The sequence below is a fragment of the Meles meles genome, chromosome 8 (genome assembly GCF_922984935.1).
Source record: "Meles meles chromosome 8, mMelMel3.1 paternal haplotype, whole genome shotgun sequence".
In the NCBI taxonomy this organism is placed as follows: Eukaryota; Metazoa; Chordata; class Mammalia; order Carnivora; family Mustelidae; genus Meles; species Meles meles.
Window position 1 is genome coordinate 111,414,028 of NC_060073.1, and position 21,495 is coordinate 111,435,522.

Sequence of the window (21,495 nt, forward strand, 5' to 3'; positions counted from 1 at the left end):
AATCTGTAGCTAACCTGATTCCCTAAGTTTTCTTCTCTGATTTTCCTTTTTGGTCTTTTCAGCCTCCTTTGGAAAGTCTGGCGACTGTGGAAGAGACTGTGGTTCGAGACAAGGCCGTGGAGTCCCTGAGGCAGATCTCTCAGGAGCATACTCCTGTTGCTCTGGAAGCTCATTTTGTACCTCTGGTGAAGCGCCTGGCGAGCGGGGATTGGTTCACCTCTCGCACATCTGCGTGTGGTTTGTTCAGCGTTTGCTATCCCAGGGCTTCCAATGCTGTCAAAGCAGAAATTAGACAGTAAGATCTGGCGGTTTTTTTTAGTTATTTGGGATTATTGGGAACTCCTAGCTAACAATTTACACAGTAATACCCTGTTACCAGTGAGTGGCCGATAGCAGGAAGGAAGAAGAGGTGACATGACTATTACTCAGTTGATGTACTGGTGGTTTTCTGTTTGTTACTTCCATGAGTAGAACCACTGATGATTGTGAGAGAAAACCACTAAAATGTCTGTGTGTCTGTGTGTATGTGTTGGAGGGGTTTAATCAATGGTGTTTGACAGGAAATATGTTCATTATTTGATCTGGTCCAGGCACTTCCGTTCCTTGTGCTCAGATGATACGCCAATGGTACGACGTGCTGCTGCTTCCAAACTGGGCGAATTTGCAAAAGTTTTGGAATTGGACAGTGTGAAAAGTGAAATTGTTCCACTGTTCACTAATCTAGCTTCAGATGAACAGGTAAGTTAACCTTTACTATTTAAGGTAAATGGATATGCTCCTCTCTAACGTTTTAGGGGGAGTTTTGGTTCTCATGTTAGGATCCTTTTTGCCAAAATGATACTTAAGTCTGGGCTGGATAAAGTTTAATGTGACCCATCTCAGTGTCCTTATATTTTCTTTCTTAACCAGACCATGATTTTCTCTTACATTAGCAGTGGTTAGTAGAAGAGTCAAAGAGTAGACGGGAGGGCACTGGGTGGCCGAGTTGGTTAAGCAGCTGCCTTGGGTTCAGGTCATGATCCTGGGGTCCTGGGATTGAGCCCCATGTCGGGAATCCCTGCTCATCAGGGAGTCTGCTTCTCCCTTTCCCTCTGCCTGCCACTCTCCCTGTTTGTGCTCACGTGTGCGTGCACTCTCTCTCTTCCTGTCAAATAAATGAATAAAATCTTAATGGAAAAAATGGAGCTATGTTAGGAGGGAAGACCAAAGCTATGTTAAGGGGTAACATTCCTTTGTGCATTGCAGCCATTTATGGGGGAAGTAATGTTGCTTAGAATTTTTGACTTTCAGATAAACAAGCATAGCATGTGTTAAGACTGTTTGACCCTCTATATCCTCTGGATGAGTGTATAGGGTAACTTTGTATAACAGCAATTCTAAATCTATCATCTAAAAGATCTGTATCTTTTGGGGGTAGAAATAATAACAATAAGGAGCACCTACATTAAGTGTGTAATTTTTCTGAGCCTGTCTTAAGGGGGGGTACATACAAGAAACACTTTTCCTCACAACAGCCCCATGAGGTAGATACGCCATTTTACATACTAGGAAACAGAAAAAATTGCGGTCACTTTTTCAGGGTCGCAGAGTCAGCAGTAGTCGAGATGGGATTAGGATCTAGGCAGTTTGGTTCCAGAGTTCACAGCCTTCACATCCAGGCTGTACTGCCTCTCTTGATGGCTCAGAGGATCCGCCCAGAGTTTCTGGACTCTAGAAGATCCTTTCGGGGTTTTAATTTGCCTACTGTCTATCCTAGGAGCACTCCACATGTGTATGACCAAGAACACCAGCCAGACACATACTGATGAGTGTTACTTTCAGATTCTAGATGGAAAGATGGTAGATCTTACTTTCCAAAATAATTTAAAAATGTTATTAAAATTGCATACAGAAAAGAGCACAAAGTATACAACCCCCTGAATAAGATAATGTCATCTTATTAGCAAACAGAACTTCGACAACCACTGCCTAGAAGCCTACCACACATTCCCTCCCAAACACACCCGCTCCCTGCCTGCTTCAGATAACACTTTATCTTGACTTTGGTGGTAACCATTTCTTAACTTCTCTGTACATTTATTACTTCAAAAAGTAAAAAATGGGAAATTAATTTTAATAATTTATTTAACAGTATGTCCAAAATAATGATCACTTGAACATGTGACACTAGCCACATTTCATGTGCTCCAAAGCCACAGGTGGGTAGTGGTTACCACATTGGACAGATGGCTTTAGAGTCCTCATTTAGGATTTTATTGATTGATGTAACGTTTTCTTTGTCTTCTGTATTTCCTGCAAGTGATTAGTTGAATATAGTGTGGGGGAGGAGGGTTTGCAAACTTTTTCTGTAAAGGGCCAGTTAGTAAATATTTTTGGCTTTGTGAGCCGGTTTCTGTTGTAACCACTCAAATCTGCTGTTGCAGCACAAAAGCACTGTAGTGTGTAAACGAATGGGCATGGTGTTCCAGTAAAACTTAATCTACATAAAGTAGCTGCAGTCCTGGGTTTGGCCAATGTTTGCCCCATCCCTGATCTAGAGGCTTAATGAGATTTAGATTTGATATTTTGGGGGTGATAAGACCACTTCATATGTGGGATTGTATTTTTTGTTAAGAGGCATATAATTTCTAGTTGTGATATATTAGAAAAAATATTAAGTGCCCAAGTTGTAAAATGTGTGTATGTATTATTTCGTCTCATCACAGTTAGAATTACTGTTCTTGGCTTATTCATTCACTGAAAAAATACTTATCGATTACCTGCTACATATCAGGCACTGTTCTGGTGCTGTGATCCAGTGTTAAGAAGGCATACAGAGGCCCTTCTGTCATTTTGAGGAAGGAAAACAGATAATATTGACAGATCAGTAAGCATTAAAAATGATAAATGCCATGAGAAAAATAAAGTAGGGCGACATAATAGGGAGTGATTATAGGGCATTCATCTGGACTGGTTAGTTAGAGAAGGACTCTGTAGAGGGGATACAAACTGAGACGCAGGAGAAGAATGCCAGCCGTACCCTTTCCTGGAGTGCCAGAGCTCCAGGAAAAGAGAATTCCAGGAGGAGAGGACATTAGGGTTGGAACATAGTGGGTGATAGGGACTCTGATGGCCTCTGAGGTTGGAGAAGGTAGGCGGACGCCCTGTAAGCCCAGGTTTAGAGTTTGGATTTCTTATTCTTGGTGCAGTGAGAATACCCAGAGATTTTAAGCAGGGGTGATGTGACTTGAGTAATTTACATTTTAAAAAGAACATTCTGGCTTCTGGCCAGAAGCCAAATTATAAGGGGCAGGGGTGAGATTAGAAAGAGCAGGACCAATTAGGAGACTTTTGCAATAACCCAGGCTAGACATGTGGTGAACTAAAATGGTACAGTGAAGGTGGAGAGAATCTAGAGACAAGTTTAGAGGCAGCATCATTAGGATTACGATGGGATTGGATGGGATGAAAGGAGGAGCAACCAAGGAGACCTTGATTTTTGGTTTGAGCCCAAACTGGCTGAATGGTGGTGTCATTGCTAAGATAGAGGACAAGGTATGGGGAGAAAAGTAATTGATTAACAAATATTTATCGGTACATATTTCCATAGATGATAGTAGTCGCTTGATTTAGCATTGTTTTTGGATTCCAAAAATATTTGTATAGCCACTACCAAGAACCTAGTCTGCTTTTTTTTTTTTTTTTTGCTTGTTCTTTTGGATAGAGGAGTGAATGTGCTGGGCATATAGTAAATTATTGTTGACGAATAATTTTTAAAATTTGTAATACTTTGAGAAGTTGGAGTCACTTACCTCTCGTGTGTATGTATGTGTATGTTATATATATGTATAAAGAATACATAATCGTATATGCACATACACTATTCACATTTTTGGTCTCCCTCCTGTGTGCTTATGTTTATATATTTTTAGTTTCTACTTACATATTTATGATTCCCAAAGCTTTAATCTCAATTTCTAACTTCTCATTGATTTGTCTAATTGTGTATTTCTACTTGCCCAAGGGGCACTTGGGTATCAGGTTGACACTTGGCAAATTATGTTTGGGAAGTTGAGTTCCTTAATCTCATACCTTTCTAAAATTTTCTGCTGTATTTTTTAGGCTTGGCTACCTCAAAGTTGTTCTGTCCCTGACTCTCAACATTCTAATCCAGTGGGTTTTTTTTTTTTATTACTATTTTGTTTTTCTGTATAGTTCTTTCCAAGTCATCATCTCATGCCTATTATCACTGCCACCCCGAACTGTTTATTTGGACAACTGAGCTTCCTGTTTCCCTTCCCCTTATTCTCTTATTTTTTTTTTTTGTGATCTGTTAAACCGTTTGGTTCAAGTACAGTTTTCATTTTTTTTTTTTTTTTAAAGATTTTATTTATTTATTTGACAGAGAGAGATCACAAGTAGATAGGCAGGCAGAGAGAGAGAGAGAGAGAGAGAGGGAAGCAGGCTCCCTGCTGAGCAGAGAGCCCGATGCGGGACTCGATCCTGGACCCCGAGATCATGACCTGAGCTGAAGGCAGCGGCTTAACCCACTGAGCCACCCAGGCGCCCCAGTTTTCATTTTTTATCCCTTAACACCTTACTATAGGAAGGCCTTGAAGACATCATTAAAATGTTCTCTCTTTTTTTTTTTTTCATTTAATTTTTACATTTTCATTAATAAAAACTCTGCATTTTGGCTAAGGGAATTACTTTACTGTTGACTCTAGAAGAGGGTCTTTTTACTTCTATGGCTCTGATACGCTATTCCAGGCAAAGTACGTTTTAAGACATAAAAATGTGGAGCTGTGTATAGTGTTTTTTTGTTTTTTCTTTGAACAACACCTACAGCATTGCCCCACACCACACATACTGTACCGCTCTGTGGCTCTCCATAAATTTTGTGTAACAAAGAAGTTTTGTTCCTTTAGGATTCAGTGCGTCTCCTAGCTGTGGAAGCTTGTGTCAGCATTGCCCAGTTAATGTCTCAGGACGACCTTGAGTCTCTGGTGATGCCTACACTTCGGCAAGCAGCAGAAGATAAGTCTTGGAGGGTTCGCTACATGGTAGCTGACAAGTTTTCAGAGGTAAAATTATTGTACTGACGTGTTCTAAGCGCTAAGAGAAAAAAACACTCCAAACCCACAGATGTGCTGCATACCAAAAGTTTCTGAATTAATTCTTCTGAATTGGAAGTGCCTGTAGCAAAAACATATTTGAAGGTTACACTGTTTTGTTTTGTTCATGTTAATTAACTTGTTAGTATACATTAAAACCTGTACAAATTTTTTTATAGCTCCAGAAAGCTGTGGGTCCTAAAATCACCCTAAATGACCTCATCCCCGCCTTTCAGAACCTACTTAAAGACTGTGAAGCTGAAGTCCGAGCAGCTGCTGCCCACAAAGTAAAAGGTTAAGGAGTTCAATTTATGTTGTGGGATATATCATTCATTTTGGTGCATTTCATTTAAATGTCAGCGAATTTTGTATGGTTTTTGTTGTGGGATATGGTTTTCAGTAAGAGGCGATTTTGTTGTGTAGGAATGTCACATTGTTGGACAATGTGCTCCTTTTATATTTAAAACCAAATAGCCATTTTTATCTTGTTTTTGTAACAAAAGATGCCTTAGCAGGTTGGATTGGTGTATATGGCATATAGATTGATGAAAAGTTCATCTGGCCTAAGAGCTATTTTCCCGTCATGGAGCTTATTTGCTTCAACATGATTTGATTTAAGTTGGAACTGCTGAGAAACCTGGCTGCTTGTAAACGGCTCTGTGTGAGCATTAGTAATTTTTTCTATTTCTCTCTTTCAGAACTTTGTGAGAATTTGCCCACTGAAGGTAGAGAGACCATAATTATGAATCAAATTCTGCCCTATATAAAGGTAAACCTAATTAGGTTATTTTTTTGTTTCACCTTGCCCTTTATGTTATAAGGTAAACTTCACCTCAGTTTTCTTGTTTCTTTGTTTTACTTTAAAGCTCTTTGAGTTTAAGGGTGGATAGGGGATGATTGGGATAGTCATGTTAATATGATGCTGTTATTTGTTACTTATTAGTGTTTGTAATTATAAAATGCTCTGTGGTGCATAGGTTTCTATTATCTAACAGATGGCTTGAGGAAATTGATGAACTAATCAATATTGAAATAGTGCTGTCTCTTTAAATTCCTTGGGTGATGGTTTGGAAGTTTCTGTTGTCTTGCTACAAAAGAAAGGCTTTTAATTTTGATTTTATTTTAGGAATTAGTATCTGATACAAATCAACATGTCAAATCGGCTCTAGCTTCTGTAATTATGGGATTGTCTACCATTTTGGGCAAAGAGAATACCATTGAACATCTTCTACCTCTTTTTTTAGCTCAGTTAAAGGATGAGGTGAGTCTGGCTAAAAATTCTACTGCCTTTGATAGTCAGTGATTTGGTTTGGTTTTGGTTTGGGGTTTCACTAAAACAGAACTCGAAGCAGGGATGAAGGGATTAAAAAAAAAGGTAGCTTATTTTAAACCAGTGACAATTCCTGTGTTTGGGTATGGAGTTACAAGTTCTGCAGAAAATGAGCACAAGGAGCCATTGATGCAGACCTGAAAATGTCTTTGTGTCCTCGCTGCCTGATTCCTGCTGATACGCACTGGTATCTTCTCTTTAAAGCTGCTGTAGCTTTTGTTTTAAATTTAAACTTAAATATAATAGCATCAAAATTGTAATGATAGCTAACATTTATTCAGTCATATTGTCTGTCAGACATGATTGTAAATGCTTTGCATGTATTATTAGATATAATCCTCAAGGCAGTTTTTGCCTCATTGTGACAATAGGAGAATATCAGGCAGAGAACTTGATTCTTATCTGTGTTCTTTGGGACTTGTGTGTTTGCAGTGTCCAGAAGTTCGTTTGAATATCATCTCTAACTTGGACTGTGTTAATGAAGTGATTGGGATCCGTCAGCTCTCTCAGTCTCTCCTTCCTGCCATAGTGGAGCTGGCTGAAGATGCCAAGTGGAGGGTCCGGCTGGCCATCATTGAGTATATGCCGCTGCTGGCGGGCCAGCTGGTGAGTGTGTGTGCCGCACGAAGTGAAGGGTCGCCTCCATTGCAGGCCAGACTGACGGTGGCATGGAGGAGGCCCATGGAGCTCACAGGATTATGATCGTTTAGATGCATGAAAGTAGGGTCTGACCTAGTTGCCTGTAGGATGGTTTTGTTTTTTTTTTAAGATTTTATTTATTTATTTGACAGAGATCACAAGTAGGTGGAAAGGCAGGCAGAGAGAGAGAGGGGGATGCAGGCTCCCCACCGAGCAGAGAGCCGGATGCGGGGCTCGATCCGAGAACCCCAGGATCATGACCTGAGCCGAAGGCAGAGGCTTTAACCCACTGAGCCACCCAGGCGCCCCTGTAGGATGGTTTTTATGTTCAGTAGTGCATTAACTGCTAGTGAAGGGCTATTATAGAAACATATTTCACCTTATCGCTACCTAAAAGCAAAGCCAGAGAAGAATCAGTGTCTTGATAAATATATAACATAGTGTGATGTTTAGTGTCTCTGAAGGAGTATTGAACTGAGAAAAGAACTTTGCATTTTGCTCATGGCAGCTGTTTGCCTATATTCTAAGCAAAATGTCCCCGATGACCCCTTTTCCTGCATTCTGGTGGAAGGGAGTTGAGGCTTCGAAGGTCACAGAGGAACGGAGTACCAAGTTTGGAGGCTAGAGATCACATTATCACATTACGTGTTCCAGTTTTCAGTTTCATGATTAGCTTTATTCTAACTGATCATCACATTAATTAAAATTTCAGTGCTTGGTATTATAGCCACATCCTTTCTTTCTCTTTTATTAAGTGCCCGAGGTAGGGTCAGGTTTGATATGCGCAGACGCCGTCGGTAGCACGTGCTGTTGACGTCTGGCTGGAGAGAGACGAGTGAGCTCTTCCGGGGCTGCAGCTGTGTGCAGTGTCTCACTTGCAGTGCTTGGCAGAACCTGGAGGGAATTAGGCACATAACATTTGTTGAATGTTGAATGAATGAATACCTGAATATTTTTTGAAGAAGCTCCTGCACTTTGTCAGTTGACAGCTGACATTCTGCAGTGTGTGTCCTCTCTCACCCTCCTTCCATTACTTTGAGATCACAGCATGTGGGATTAATTTTTTTTTCTTGGACCACTGAATTTGTTGCCTACTTTGACATACTAAGTTTGTGAAGTGTGTCCTGTGCATGTTGGTGGCATTATGTTTTATAAAATTTGAAGTGTCTCATTCAAAACAGATGCCAGATGTATCAGTGAATAGCTTACAGGGTCAGGTGAAGTGTTTGTTCTCTGTCACTCCCAAGCGCTGAAGGTCACCTTCTCTTTGTCACTGGTGACTGTCCTGCATTTTCCTCTCTAGGGTAGAAAGCAGCAGCGCCTAACTGGTTTGCGAAAAGCTGAAACGGCTGTCCAGAAGGGAGGGGGTAATTCAGTATCACTTCTTTTAGCCTCTGCTCCCCTCTGAGCTGGGAAGTCGGCAGAGGTTGGTAGCTCTGTTGTGGAGGAGAATGGAGACGGGTGGGGTGGGGGGGTAGTTTCGCTGACTCATACCTGTCTGGCAGGGGATGACATGTAACATCATGAACATTTTGTTCAGTATTTTCAACTACTTCTTAGTATCATATTTTATTCTTATTTTTTTCATATCTGTGTAGAGTTTTATATCAGGTAGTTAGTTTATACAGTTCTTTCAAGGTTTAATGTATAGCCTGGCTAGTGAACCATGGTGAATAGATATAAAGTTAAACCACGAAACTTGGGAAATAAAAATAAAAAATAAAAAATAAAAAATTCTCCAGAAGAATCCGTGACATGAACTGAAAAGGATATCTTTGAAGGCTGACATGTATGCTAAAAACTGTTTACAATCTGTTATTATAAAGCTATTTCATTAAGTTAGTATTTTCCAAGCACTGACACTTGGTATTGTATCTCTTTATTTAAAATATGTACTCACTGGTCAATAACTTCTTAGCGTCCAAAGAAATAAAACTGTGAAACCTGCAGACCCCACAGAGGAGGCGCTAGCTATCCCCGCTCTGTCCCACGTTGTTGCACGAGTGCCACAGAGTTGGTGTGTGTGAGTCCGCCTGTGCCGAGCTGGCTGCCTTTTGGCAGGAAGAGCAGAACCGGGAGGGTCAGGATGGTTCCCCCGTGACTCTACATTGGGGCCCCTGCGCCTGGAGGCTTGTGCCTGCTTTATATGCCCTCGGCTTTCTCCCATCATCCCAGACGTTCTCTCTTTAATTGGGGATCTCTCAGTTTCTTGATGTCAGTTTTTTCACCCTTAAGGATTTATTATGTTATTAACCAAAAAGGGGAAAAGTTGAGAACTGTTGTTATTGACAGGTATTTTCCTGGGTTAGCTCATTTTTACAAATAATCTCCATACTGCTTGGCAAACCGGTCCATGGTGCATTCTTCCAGCTCGTCTGCACTGTTGTGTCTGGTTCCTGGCCACCCTCTTCTTTCCCACTTAGCAGGCTTGGGTCATCTCACTTAGGTTTTTGTTTATGATTATAGACTTACAGTTTGTAAATCAAATTCCATGCCTTTCCTTTTCTGGCTAGTTCATGCATTCAGCTTATTTGGAAACATGTCTTGTTTTTTAGCTTTTAGGTCATTTTGATGTAATGTAAATAGACCACCTTGATTTCTGAACTTTGGAGATATGTATTAATGGAATCTTCTGTATCTATAGGGTGTGGAGTTCTTTGACGAAAAGCTGAATTCTTTATGTATGGCCTGGCTTGTGGACCATGGTGAGTAAGTTAAACGCAGATTATTATGGAAGGCCCATGTTTTTACATACATTCATTTTGTTCATATATTTCCTTTTTAGAAAGGAATCCTAATCTGACCAGGCATTTTGTCTATCAATGTAGGAATAAAGAAAGGCTTTGATTAAAGTCCACTTAGCTTCCTTTGAACGCAAGTTTGACATTGCTGTTTTCTACCATTTTTTAAAATCTGAAATATTATTTTTTTCATTAAATAATCTGTGCCCTGTTTCTTAGACATTCTGTTACGTTATTTTCAGACTGTCTTTATACATACACTCCTACCTTATCCTAAGGTCTTCTGCTTGGCCATAGCATTGGAGTCTTTTGCCATCACAGACTGGGTTGGGTAAGGATTGGAATCCGAAGGAAGGCCCAGCGGGGAAGTGGCTGCTAGGCTTCTTGGAGGTGACTCAGAGAAGGAGGTAGACAGTGGCGCAGTAAAGGGGTCCAGGAGTGGGAGACGTCAGCTATGGCTGAGGATGGGGCCGGTTGGGAGGAGGTGCAGATTTCTGGTTTTGCTGAAAGGCTGGCTTACTATGTACCCTGGCTGCTGCCAGTGCCTCGAGCTCAGGCAGGTTCAGGTGGAACACCTGTTTCAGAAAATAGGTTTGAGAAGAATTTGTCTCTTTATGTTTGTAACATAATTGAACATTCACAGACTCCTTCTAGAGCCACAGACAGCTGCTGGAAGCTGCTTACCAAGACAAGGCAATGGATGTTCTGTAAAACCACCTGACGTGTTAACTGGCTAGCAGTTGATTTTTTCCAAGGTCTCAGGTCCGTGTATTACCTCTGGTCTGCCAGGCAGCGACGGGTGGGAGGGGTGCCCTCTGGACCAGTGAAATTCACCGCCAGGCCCCGTGTGCAGGCCTGGCAGCTTTGGCGTGGTCTGACATCTGTTCACGGGGGGACCCTGGGGCTTACAGTGTCCTGCCTGAGCTTTGGTTCCGTATTTTGTTGCATCTGCTAGGCAGCCTGTTTCGCTTCCACAGCATCTCACACAGACGCCACGTGTTGAGTGTATCTCTTCACCTGTGATGCTTATGCCTGGATATCTGGCAGGAGTGGGATACTGGTGTCTGCTTACACACGGTGGTGGTTTTTTAGGGGCGTATTTGGATCATGTGGAAGATTATATGGTTAAGACAGTGAAGAGGGTGTGAAAGAAATGTACAGATCTCGTGAAAGCGTAACATGGAGGTGATTTCAGTGTTTTCAGACTAGATGTGAAGACTCTTTTTCTTGCCCTCTAAAGGTACCTTTTTATGGCCAATTTTTTTTCTTTTAAATGAAATTTAAGTTTGGTAAATTGTAAGGAAGATACTCCTTTTAGGAAAATAATGCTGTATTATTTCTGATACATATTTAGTGTTAGTGGGAAGGACACATCCCAGCAGGTCATTCTGTACACTTATTTGGAAAGCTTGCATTTTTAGATAAATTCTGAGGAACTTTTAAAGTCCTAATGTACCACAAAGAATTAAATTCCTCACACCCTTTTTCTGTAGGATTGCTCCGCCTATGCCAGTCAGTTACTCCTTCCTCACTTTTCAGGTATCTTTTCTCCAATTTGGGATTGTCAGAGAGACGCTTGTTCTGTTCTCTGCGGCAGCACGCCAGCTTACTAAACTGACATTGGAAGCATTCTTTGCCTCGATGAAATGTCAGCTCTGAAGTTGTCCTGTGTTTAATTAGTCACGTGGGGTTTTTGTTGTTGGCTTTGTTTTGCACTGTAGATAACTACTATGTAGTGATCACTGATCAGTTACATTTTTGAAACGTTTTTCCTGGTTACTAAACTACTGAAAGAATATTGTGAAAAATCTGGAATAGTATAAGGAAGAAAGTGTCCCCTCTCCTGAGGTTGAGTGGACAGTGTTGATCAGAGGGAGGAGTTTAGAGGGGGAATTTATTTCTTACTGGAGAAAGGATAAGGTGTCCGAGTGAGCATACAGAATGTTTGGGATTCAGAGGAACCTTGCAAGTCCATCAGACCTTGAGGGGAGAGGGGAGAGGGAGAGAGACAAAACAAGGAGAGAAAACAGGTAGAGCTCTGGAGTGGTTTACATTCTTTAGGCACAAAATTGAGAGGAGCCAAGAATAGTGGATGCCGGGCCAAGTACAGTTGAGTACAGCTGAGGTCTGGGTCAAGGATGAGTGTGTGCGTGGTTTCTGGTTACTCTGGCAGTGAGGTCCCTTCCTGTGGTAATGGCGTGGAGAGGAGAAGAATCTCTAGCAAATTAAGAAACAGTATTAGACAAGACACAGACGCTTTAGCAAGCTCCACCGTAAGGATGGGGAGGGGGTTGTGCCCAAGACAAAGACCATGAATGTGAAGGGAGGGAATCAGCAGCGTGGGTAAAATGGTTGACTTGAGTTTGCCCCCTGGAAAGTGCTTCTGGCTGTCACTGACCGGCTGCTTCTCCCATAGGCGTTGGTCAGGTTTCGTATTGGTAATAAATTATATAGTTTCTTGGCTACGCTGTCTTTCCTATTCTCAGCAGCCGACGTTGCCGAAAAGGATCCGTGGACTGGGAAGAGTTGGACATTTCCTGTCTGGAAGCCTTACGGAAATTGGCCGTGGTTGGGGCTGTGGTTTGGATAGCTATTCTTGCCTACTCTGTTACCCAGGAGGGTTGGGCTTACCTGGAGGGAGAAGTAGGGTAAAGAATTGGTACCCACTGCCCTGGATTTGTTATCTGAGCCTCAGTTTTGAGTCGTACAGGACCTGGACATGAAGCTGCACCTGGCCTGAGTGTATTGGGAGCTGTGCAGTGAGTTGTTGAAAAGTAGTAGCTCAGGCTTTTATTATCTAGATTTATGGTGTCCTTGATAAATGATCTTACGAGGAGTTACTAGATGTTAAAGGACACACATTTATTCACAGAAGACATTTGACACGTGTCAACATAAACCTTTTAAGGGAAAAGAGGAAAGTTGCTCTGAGGTGATTATTTGCTGTCGTGCAGGTGACCACAGCGGTCTCTGTGTGACTTCCCGGCTGGCTTTCTCTCCTCTACTGCTGTTGCTGCTGCTGAAATTATCTTGCATAAGTACTGCATTGGTCATCAGGTCACAACTTTGCTTTAAAAGCTCATCGTTTTTCTTACAAAATCTGAATGTAGCTCCCAAGGTTCTCTGTGTTCTGAGTGCACCGACTGTCCAGCCTCACGGTCTCGCACTCCGCAGTTTTTCCCCTTTGTGCCCAGCTCCGTTGGTTTCTGGCTCTCCAAGAATTCCTCCCCTCTTTTCTCCACTTCCACACATCCTCAGTCTTTGAGGTCCAGTGCCTGACCTCTCTTTACTGAAGCTTCCTGAACCTCTCTGTTCTCTTTTCTCTAAACTCCGATGGCCCTCATGATCTTTGCTACATGATTTCGTGCTTCATGCTGACCAGTCTTACCCCCTGTGACTTCTGGGAGGCCGGCAGCTTTCACTTCTCCGATAGAGTGTGGAGAACTGTCTTCTCTATTCTTTCTCTAACACCTAGCACCTGTAGGCACTCAGTGTTGTTAACAAACGATGCCTGTCATGAGCTCTGTAGCTCCTTTTTCTTGGACAAATTATATATTTTCCACCAAATCATGAAAAGACCAAATCATTCTATTACGAGTCCTGTCTGAGCATGTTGGCCATTGTTGTTGGGAGTAAATTCAGAGTGTTGGGAGAGTTTTGTCTTGGCCCCTCTTCGATGATGAGGTCGGTAAACTAGGTTATGCTTCTGGAAGCAGCGTGACATGTGCCCTTCCTCTCTCCTGCCAGTGTATGCTATCCGCGAAGCTGCCACCAACAACCTCATGAAACTCGTTCAGAAATTTGGTACAGAGTGGGCCCAAAATACCATCGTTCCCAAAGTGCTAGTAATGGCAAATGATCCTAATTACTTGCACAGAATGACCACTTTATTCTGCATTAATGTAAGTATCACGTGGCTCTTCCTGCTAAGCTTAGACACTAAAGCACTTATTGGGGGCTTTATTTCTGAATTCTGAATATAGTATGTTCTGTTTAGAATCTGCTTCTTGTACTGATTGATTTGGACAGTTAGCTGATGAGAGAAAATGTCAGGTTTTTTTTTTTAAGATTTTTTATTTATTTATTTGACAGAGGTCACAAGTAGGCAGATAGGCAGAGAGAGAGGGAGAAGCAGGCTCCCCACTGAGCAGAGAGCCCGATGTGGGGCTCGATCCCAGGATCCTGGGATCATGACCTAAGCCGAAGGCAGAGGCTTTAACCCACTGAGCCACCCAGGTGCCCTGAAAATCTCAGTTTTTAAATTCATGTTAGAATCAGTAATCAAGTCAGTGGTGAATTCTCGTGTAATTCCTAGAGTATTAGAATGCTACCTTGTATCCCTCATTCATATGCTCAGATTAGAAACACTTTCCTGTTGGTCAGTTACTTTTTTTTATTATTATTATTTATTTATTTAAAAAAAAGATTTTATTTATTTATTTGACAGAGAAAGACACGGCGAGAGAAGGAACATAGGGAGAGTGGGAGAGGGAGAAGCAGGCTTCCCACTGAGCAGGGAGCCTGATGCGGGGCTCGATCCCAGGACCCTGGCATCATAACCTGAGCCAAAAGGAGATGCTTAATGACTGAGCCACCCAGATGCCCAGTTATTCTTTTTAAATATTCATTTGTCTTTCTGGATTTGGGGATATTTAAAAACATGAAAGTGTTTTAGGGACACCTGGGTAGCTCAGTTGGTTAAGTGTCCGATTTTTTATTTTGGTTCAGGTCATGATCTTGGGGTTGTGGGATTGAGCCTTGAGTGAGGCTCTGGGTTTAGCACAGAATTTGCTTGAGATTCTCTCTCCCCCTCTGCCCCTCACCCAATGTGTGCTCTTGGCGTGTGTGCATTCTCCCTCTCTCAAAGAAACCTTTTAAAAAATGAAACAAACCTGGAAGTCTTAAACACACTATCAATTCTTTCCCAAGGCGCTGTCTGAAGCCTGCGGTCAGGAAATCACCACTAAGCAGATGCTGCCCATCGTATTGAAAATGGCAGGAGACCAAGTAGCGAATGTCCGTTTCAATGTGGCCAAATCTCTTCAGAAAATTGGACCAATTCTAGATACTGAGTAAGATTTTGGTATTGGTCTTGTTTAAGAAGTAGGATTTAAGTGTTTACCTAATAGTGGGGAGTAAGAGCATAACCTAGGTCTAGTGATTTTCACTTGACCTAAGGTAGGGGTTGGGGTAAAGGAAGTAGTAATTTGACGACCATTTCTGAGGGTATGACTCTGCCATTTGTGTCAAAGTTCTGTATACGTGTAGATCATTGTCTGAAGCTAATTCTCTGGAGGGTTAGAAATTACTATGAGTAATTGCCAGGTATCTTGTATAAGCATTTATGATTTTTTCAGTTTTAAACTTGACAAGTTACCATAGAACATGTACACCCTAAAGCATTTCTCTGGCCCAGAGGACTGCCTCTCACAGACAATACTGTTGGGTTCTAGTGCTCTGCAGGAGGAAGTGAAGCCAGTGCTACAGAAGTTAGGTCAAGACGAGGACATGGACGTCAAATACTTCGCACAGGAAGCCATAAGTGGTGGGTCCTTCTGTTTTCTGTCTTGCCCTGGTTAGTGGAGTGTGAGTGAGGGAAGCGGGCAGACCATGTGTGTATGGGAGCGGGGAGACATCGGGCTGCCGGGACACCATGCCCCTCTGTGGGGGAACCTTCCTGGCCCACCATGGAGCAAGCCATTTTCTGAGTCCCAGGTCTAGGGCTAGGTAGGAATAGGTTTCTCATGGGTAAGAACAGTTCGTTGTTTGGATTTCAGTCAGTTTTTAAAGTTTAACTCCATGAGCCTGGCAGAGCAGAGAAACTGACCACAGTGAGAAGTTCACAGTCTCATGCTTTCACATCATTGTTGTCAGACTTAATATTCACACAGATAGCTCATGAACTTTCTGTACCACTAACTTGATTTTGTTTGGAATTTTCCAGTGCTTGCGTTGGCATAATGAGGAACAGGAGGGAAAAGACTTTACTAAATTCTTATCACAGATTTCTAGTCAATGTGTTCTTAAACTGGGTGGAGAAAAAGTGGAAAACCTTCAAGACCTCATCCAAGCAGATGGCAACAACTTACAAGAGATCAAATTTCAGTGACTTGATTCTTTCTAAAGATGAAATGGGATTGTTTTTTACTCGTCGTCTTTTTTGGGATAATTATATTTAAAGCATTCTTACTGTTTGTGACCAGTTCCTGACACTTGGTACAGTCATTTCTTGATTGTCTCCTGCTGATTTTTCCGGCACCATGTGGGCTCCTGCATCTCACTGTTGTATCGGGCCCTGGTCCCTTACTATTCCCAACCGAGCCTGGATGGGTTTGGACCCAGACAGGAAGTGGAGTGATTCTTTTGATTACATATATCTGTGTGTCTGTCCATCATTCCAAAGTTAAATGTACATGGGTTAGAATAACTTACTTTATAAACCTGTTTGGGAGACCTGTGGAGATGTAACTGTATGGAGAGCCGCATTTTCCTGGATAATGATGGTCTGCGTCAGCATCTCTCATGGAAGAAGAGTGTGGAAGCTCAGGGTTCATGTATTGGTTGTTTTGGTTTTATTTTCTTGATTTTTCACTGTAATCATGTCATTCGGAAACCTGGAGTACAGATGCATCTCGCCGGTCCCGTGTGCTGTCGGAGCCCCCCGGATGTCGGGGGCTCTGCACTGCGTCTGCGTCCAGACCCCTGGCTCCCGCCCTCTGTCCCCGAGAAACAGAAAATGTTGTGCCTCCCTGATAGGTAGTGCTTTTACTGCTTCCCTGTAAGATTGCCGTTCACTGTTGCTGGTGAGGAGGGAAACTGCTGGTGGGTGTTGTGAGGATTTCTTGCTCTGGGTCTGGCTCTCTGCTTCCTGCCTCTTGCTGTTTGGTCCTGTTGCTGCTGTAGCTTTGGCACTGGCGTCTCGGGATGGGTGACGCCGGACACTCAGCCTTTGCAGTGTTTGTTGTTCTATGGCAAAACCTCATTAATTCCTCCCGGAATTTAAGAGAATGAGTTAAGCTGAGGTTTGCTAGAGACAGTTGATAGTATGTCAGGAAGCCTGTTGTATCTGAACTAGTGAAGTAATTTTAAAAGCTCTCTTTAAAAAGCGCCCTTTTTCCAGTTGACAAGCCCATTACCGATCACTCTTCAGTTTTATTAAAATACCTTCCATGGGGATTGTTGTAGGCCACACCTTTTTTTAGATATATTCGTTTTACTCTTTATCTGTGAAATATAAACACATGTATTTCATGGAGAATATAAAAGTTCTTTTTAGATTTAAGTACATTTTTCACCGAATCTAACTCACCTTGTCCTAATGAATTTTAATTAATGAGGTTTTATTATAGCTTATTTTTTGCTGCTCGTGTAATACTGTGTGGTTTCCTTGTTGCTTCCATTTTGGTTTTTGAATTGGTTCTTTCATTCAGTGAGCCAGTGAATCCTGTTCTGCTTCATGAAGTTTGGCAGGCTGCTATAAACCTTCGTTCCTGAAATCATTACATGAAACCAAGCTTGAGCAGATGCTTCCAGGTTTGTCTTACCTTAGAGAAACAGACCTTTTAAATTTGACATCGTTCTGCCGGCATTTGAAGCTACCAGCCTACCTTATAGGAAGTCTCGTATTTGATTACTTTTGGGGCCAAGGATAAAATGTATTCCTACGCAAAAAACTTTCCTACATTCTCGTTTTAATATCTTAAACTGTTCTGCTGTAAACATTTTAATTTTAGTTTTGTGGTTCTTTTTGTTTCTTCTGATCTCCAGGTTATGTTCCACTCCAGTGAACTGCATGTTTGAGAGACTTTGTCTTGATTCTTGAAACAAACTTGCACGACTGTTGCTTTACTCTTTGGTTGGAAATGCCATTGGCTTTGGGATGGACTTTTAAATGTCCTTTAGACTTCAAAATGAACTCCCTGGGGAGCCCTACGTGTTGGCCTCTCCCTCTAAAACAGTGATAAAGGGGAGACAGGAGCCCTGGCTTTCTCAGGCATGGGCCTGGGAACGAAGCAGGCTCTGTGTTTTTGGGTGACCCCTTAGGGACTTCTGTCGACTTTTTCTGTTTTAAGCAATAGGGAATCTGTTTGTTACTCAGGGGAATTGTTCTTTGGCTCATACCGGCCATATTAACCATGGATTGGTTTTCCTATCTAGATTTCACTAGCGTGTCCACTCCAGGAGCTCCACAGGGGCAGGGATTTTTGTCTGTTCTGTCTTCTGCTGTATTGCCAGCACCTAGATCAGTGTCTGGTATACATAGTAGGTGCTCAATAAAAATGTGTTTAATGAAGCTCTAAAATCTGTCCTTTGATGTGTTGTGTGTGAGGAACAAGTCATTGGAGGTACCATACCACAGCTCATCCAGCCCCTGGCACAACGGAAGGATTTTGCAACTCTTAAATAAGCTTTGGGTCGTCCTTCCCCAGCCCCCCTCTCCAGCTACAGTTCCGTTGGGATTTGCATGGTGACCTGGGACGTACATTGCCGCAGGTTGTCATCCTCTGTCATTGGTGTCCATTGGTCGATGAGGAAAGTGCAGCAGAGACATATGTAGCAAGCTGAGCCCAATAAAGATGTTTCCTCAACCATGGAATTCATCTCAGTGTTTCTGCGTTTTGTGTGTAGTTGACCTGTCCCAGGTTTAAGAGACCAGATCTTTTTTCTCTGTGTTGCCAAGAAGATAGGAACCTGAAGATGTGTCCTGTGTCCTAAGAACAAACCGGTTAACTGACGTGTGGTTTTTAATGAGGGCTTGTTGAAGTACTAGCCCTCAGCTCATGGAAATGCCACAGCAGCGAGGCCACTGGGAGGCGAGGCCACTGGGAGGCAAGGCCCCAGGGGTCGTTTCGGGACAGCCTGTCTTGACTCAGCATGGGCGCCCGACCCGTGAGCTGTCTTATCCAAGCATCCGAGATCCCTGCCTAGGCCTTCAGGGGAAACCGACGGGTCATTCCCCAGCCAGGGCTGAAGGTACGGCAGTGCTCTCGGTGCGGCTGTGTGTGTCAGCCCGTGTTGCTACAGAGTGGAAAATCTGGTGCTTTCCTGCAGAAAGCACGTGGATTGTGTTCCCCCAGGAGTGAAGGGTGGGGCAGCCGAACTCACCGGGTGCTTGTCCTGCCTTCTTGCCTTTTACTTAGATTCCCCTGACACAGGATTTTCCTCCCAGTGCTCTGTTCTCGGAGCCTCCTCTATCTCCTCTCCTTAGCCACCTGGATGGGGAGGGAGCTGTGTCCTCACTTCAGTGATGAAGTGCTGGTCTGTGGCTCTGGGCCGGTCCCTGATGTGCCTCCCTGCCTCCACCTACATCCTCGCCCCTCTTTCCTGGCCACTCAGTGTCTCCAGTCCTTGCCCCTGCAGGGGTTTCCCTCTTCCCCCTGCGCCTCCGCGAGCCTGCTGTTTCCAAGAAATGACCTGATGTTCGGTTGAGATGGAAATCTGGAGGATGAAGAGTTTAATTACTTGTTGGGTAGAAAAGCCAAGTTGTTTCTTTCTCTAGAGTTCTCTGAAACTACTGTTAGCAGTTCTGGAAGGAGCCAGGCCTTTCTTCCTGGCTGGGGCAGGCCGTGGCCAAGATGTGGGGGAGTACCCAGCTGGCACCGTAAGGCCCAGTGCGGTGGCACTTCCCAGGGTGCTTGAAGGAAAGGCACCTTCAGGAAGGTTCTGGGGTGAGCCAGCTTTCTTTGCCCAGGGACCCACATGCTTATAGGTTCCTGTGCTCCCCCGTCGCAGTGCTGGAGCAACTGGGGGCGTCCCGGCTGGGAAGCGTGGGTGGGCTGGTCTGGGGACATTACCCTACTGCTGTCTGTATCTCTAGCGGTGGCCCAAAGGCTGACGAAGCTAGATTTTCCTGTGAAGGACAATGAGGAGCCCAGTGCTCCTGGGGCTGACAAGAACCACTTCCTGAGACCCAGAGGGCCTGGAGAGGACACCGGGAAGGTAAGTGTCACTGACACCTGGGTCCTCTTCTCTCTTGGGCTGAGGCGCGGGTGGGGAGTGGTCACTGTGGCCTGGCGCTCTGGCAGGTGAGGCCGGGAAGCAGTTCCTCTAACTCTGTCAGAGACGGCCAGGCTCCCACAGGGCGGGGCGGTTGGTGAGGGGTCACTTACAAAAACAGGTTGTTTCCATGTACCTCAGAGACCGTAGACCGTTCTCACTTGTTACAACTGTCCATTCTAGGCCAAACCATTTCTGTCACTCTGATCGTGTACAGGTCTGAAGCCCCATTTGATGCCACTCTGGAGAAGCTGTGCAAAAAGTTTTGAACTTGAAAGTATTCGTTCGTTAATTGAGGCTGGGGCTGGTCACAGCCCTGGGGTCTTTAGAGGGTGGTCTGTGGCTTACAGTTGACTCCTGAACAACACAGGGGTTGGGGCATTGGCCACCCTCCTGCCCCGACACAGTTGAGCATCCACATAGAACTTCTGACTCACCAAAACTGAACTACTGGTGGCTTATTGATCAGAGGCCTTAGCGACATGAACAGGCGAACATATTTTGTCTGGTGTGTGTATCCTGTGCTGTGTTCCTACAGTAGAGTCAGCTAGAGAGAACACGTATTAAGAAAGTCATAAGGAAGAGAGACACTCACAGTACTGTATCTACGGGAAAAGTCTGCTTATGATGGCTCCGCGCAGTTCAGACCCGCGTTGCGTCCGCTCCATCCAGAAGAGCAGCGCCAAGGCCCTCAGCAGCCGTGTGGGGATGTCAGGCAGCATTTCGTTGACTTGGCAGACACTGGCGTTCTCGTATCTACTCGAGTAGGTCTGCTTGGTGAAGTTTCGAACGTTGAAAAGCTTGCCTGCTAAAGCTCCATGGCTTTCCCTTCCTTTCATGTGAACTGGGGCCATGAGAGCTTCTTCCTGTTGTCCAGGCCCCAAACTGCGGTCCTTCATTTGAGAATGTCCTCCTTTCTGGCGGGACTGCAGTCTCTCAGCTCAGGGCCTGAGCCGCCGGCCTGTCAGGTCAGGGCTGTCACCGTCTGTCCCAGCAGGGGCTGCGCCGTGGGGAGGGTTGGGTGACAGGCTGAGCCGTCAGCCCTTTGTGTTTCACAACGTGGCCTTGGGGAAGACACCTCCACGGAAGGAGCAGGAGTTAAGAGTTATGTATTTTTAGGCCTAACCACAGCCTTGCTTGGGAGGAAAGGTGTGAGGTGTTTCCCTACAAATTCAGGGTCAACTAGCCAAGTCGCTAAGTGCGCCATCCGCCTCTGGCCTGAGCGTGGGACAGTTGAGGCAACCTGTCGGTGGCAGACTTGCTTGGCTCTGCAGGCAGCGCCGGGATGCTGCAAGGAGTGCAGACAGCCCTAACGGCCAGTCCTCAAGCCCTGGGCTTGCTAACCGAGTGCAGACACTCGTCACTCGGTGGCATCTCCCTCAGTGTTCGCTACCCGGCTGGGAGGAGCTGGTAGCTCCGTTTCCCAGGTGGTTGCGAACCCCCCTCCCCACAATCCTCTTCTGTCTACTTGGCCGTCTCCCGGTAGGGCTAGGCCTCTGAGGCTGCAGATCCTTTAACCCAGAGCAATCCCTTGCCCTGTGACTCGCGAGCCTTCCCTGCCTTTGTGTCACGGAAGGAAAATGCCCTGAGGGTGAGATGGAAGGGAATTGAGTGTTGCCAGGCAGAGCCCTGCGTGTCAGGGGCGGCAGCCAAGTGAGTGATCCAGGAAGTCATCCAATGCAAACCAGAAATCATT

General features: G+C 44.2%; 1 protein-coding gene across 3 annotated transcripts in view; it reads left to right on the top strand.

Annotated features, from left to right (window-relative positions):
- PPP2R1B (protein phosphatase 2 scaffold subunit Abeta) overlaps positions 1–21,495 on the top strand; it is a 32,848-nt gene that overhangs the window by 5,170 nt on the left and 6,183 nt on the right. For 2 of the 3 annotated variants that reach the window (XM_046015688.1, XM_046015690.1), the window contains exons 4-15: positions 63–295; positions 591–738; positions 4,908–5,063; positions 5,273–5,387; positions 5,792–5,862; positions 6,220–6,354; positions 6,856–7,029; positions 9,707–9,767; positions 13,551–13,705; positions 14,733–14,875; positions 15,257–15,348; positions 19,621–19,742. In XM_046015688.1, the coding sequence (XP_045871644.1) occupies positions 63–295; positions 591–738; positions 4,908–5,063; positions 5,273–5,387; positions 5,792–5,862; positions 6,220–6,354; positions 6,856–7,029; positions 9,707–9,767; positions 13,551–13,705; positions 14,733–14,875; positions 15,257–15,348; positions 19,621–19,742 (1,605 nt within the window). Of the gene's footprint in view, positions 1–62; positions 296–590; positions 739–4,907; positions 5,064–5,272; positions 5,388–5,791; positions 5,863–6,219; positions 6,355–6,855; positions 7,030–9,706; positions 9,768–13,550; positions 13,706–14,732; positions 14,876–15,256; positions 15,349–15,747; positions 18,097–19,620; positions 19,743–21,495 lie in introns of those variants that run through there. The other variant, XM_046015687.1, reaches the window with a different exon arrangement.